This window comes from Diabrotica undecimpunctata, chromosome 5 (assembly GCF_040954645.1).
Source record: "Diabrotica undecimpunctata isolate CICGRU chromosome 5, icDiaUnde3, whole genome shotgun sequence".
Taxonomy (NCBI): domain Eukaryota; kingdom Metazoa; phylum Arthropoda; class Insecta; order Coleoptera; family Chrysomelidae; genus Diabrotica; species Diabrotica undecimpunctata.
In genome coordinates this window covers 84,400,403-84,402,651 of record NC_092807.1, presented here as the reverse complement: position 1 = coordinate 84,402,651, position 2,249 = coordinate 84,400,403, and the positions used below count along the sequence as shown (strand labels likewise).

General features: G+C 36.6%; 1 protein-coding gene across 1 annotated transcript; it reads right to left on the bottom strand.

Annotated features, from left to right (window-relative positions):
• Positions 1–720: 720 nt before the first annotated feature.
• LOC140442336 (uncharacterized) lies at positions 721–1,455 on the bottom strand. The gene has a single exon (XM_072533411.1). It carries the CDS (start codon positions 1,453–1,455, stop codon positions 721–723), a length of 735 nt encoding a protein of 244 aa, XP_072389512.1.
• Between the last annotated feature and the right edge of the window lie 794 nt (positions 1,456–2,249).

The following is a 2,249-nucleotide window of genomic DNA, read 5'->3' as shown; positions in this document are numbered from 1 at the left end:
AGCCACGTTACTTTGTGCTCTTTTTTGTTCTTGAATTGAGTGCTAATAATAAAGTATTGGTTGCTGCTGCTAGATTACATATTCTCCTGCCATTGTTATTCGTATTTTGATGGATCGTTTCTTTTCCTGCGATTTCTCTGTTCGTGTCTTCTTTCCCTATCTTTGCGTTGAAGTCTTCTAGCAGGATTAGTATGTCGTTCTTTGGTATTTCTTCGTACAATTCTTCAAGTTTCTCATAGAATTCATTCTTTTCTTCTTCAGAAGCATTCTCAGTAGGGGCATATATGTTGACAAATGTTAAATTTGCTTGTTTATTTTTCATTCTAATATATGATATTCTTCCATCAACCGCTTTAAAGTTAATAATCTTGTCTCTTACGCTATTACTAACTAGAAAGGCGACATTGCGCCCCTGTTTGCTTTCTCCTGCGTAGTACATTGTGTAATTTCTTCTAGCAATCATCCCTTCTCCTGCCCACCTTATTTCTTGTAGCGCTAGTATTCCCATCTTGTATTTTATCATTTCTTTTGCCAACTCTTCCATTTTGCCTGGTCTTAGAAGTGTTTTGATATTCCACGTTCCTATTCTTATTTTTCTATTTTTGTTTTTTGCTTTATTTTGTTTTGTTTTGTTTTTGCGTCTTTTCTTACAAAACAGTTTCATGTCCGTATTCATTGCCAACTCCGTTATACTGTCGCCGTCTTTTGTTATATTTTTTGTTAGTTTTTTGACGCCATTTTCATCAATTTTCCTCTTGGATCTATATTATCAGTTATGGGAGATCTGTCGTTTATTGTCCTAGCGTTACCCTTCTTCTCTTCAGGTTTCTTCCAATAATTTACATCTATGCCTTCTAGTTGCTCCAGTGAGAACGGTTCACCATTTATCCATAATTTGTTGTATTTTAATGCGGCTGTGTGTCCTTCCTGGCGTACCATTTTCATGAGCTGAAGAAGATGCTTTCTTTCTTGTAGTATTTTCTTCGGGAAGTCCTCATTGATATATATTTTAGTTCCTCTTAGGTTTTTAGCAGCCTTCAGAATTTTCATTCTCGTAGCTTCCTTTTTCATTTCTAATATGATGGGTCTGGGTACATTTTGGGGATCACCTTGTCTGCCTATTCTTCTTAACTCTACCAGTTCTTCATCTAGGTTTGTTTGTACGCCGATTTTTTTCATTATCCCCTTTATCTTATTTATCGTCTCTTGTTCGCTTTCTGTTTGGTTTTCTTCGACCCTCTGTATTACTATGTTTTTTCTTCTAGCTTGTCTTTCCAGTATTTCGATTCTAACTTCTTGTTCTGTGATTTTAGTTCTCATTGCTTTGTTATCTGCCTTCAACTGTTCGTTTTCTTTATTTAATTTATCCAGGTCTACTTGCATTTTATCTATTTTGCTTTCGATTCTTACATTTCTTTCGTCGATTTTCTCAAATTTTTCTAGTATCTGCTCCATTGTACCGCGGTAAGGGTGTCTGCCCAATCGACTTGCCGGAGCTTCAACCCTTCTCAGCACTTTAGAGTTATACTCAGATTTGGATTTTCGTAATAATGATTCGGCTTTAATGCAGAAATTTTTCAATAGCCGGCAACGTCGCTTTTATTTCAGACAGCACTTCAGTTCTTATCGGGATGTTTTTGTCTATTGTTTATTAATTGTATAAAGAGGTTATTGTGCTTTTTGCAATGCTTACTCACTGATATCTGCTTAATTTTGACGAAATATTTTTATCGGAAGAACAGCCGTCGGTCTGAATTCACTGTAGTCTATTTGTATTAGTTTATTTTTCACTTTGTTACACTAAATTTATATTTTAATACGGAGCGTATTTTGACAGTATCGTTCGGATTCAAGCCTCGATGCCAAGTCTTGCACCATATGCTGGCTTAAATGAAACAGAAGAAGCACGAATCCTTCAACATGGGATCAAAGATGACCGGCGATCAAGCTTTAAAGAATTCATGTCAGATTACGCAGAGAGAAAGAGTGCTAGATTCGGCGTGACCACAGAAGTTCAGCAGGATCTTTTTGATGTTCCGCATAACGTCTCTCTAGCCCACTGTGTTGCCCAAGATCTTGAGATGACTAAAGTAATCTCATCCGTATTTTATAAGAAATTCGGTCATTTAGACGAGTTAAAAAATTAGCAGCCTAAAGTTGGAAGAGTACTGATATTAGAAGATGGTCCTCAATCTTTGCTGTATATGGTGACCAGGAAGTCGTATACAGACAGGGCAAGCTACGAGGAT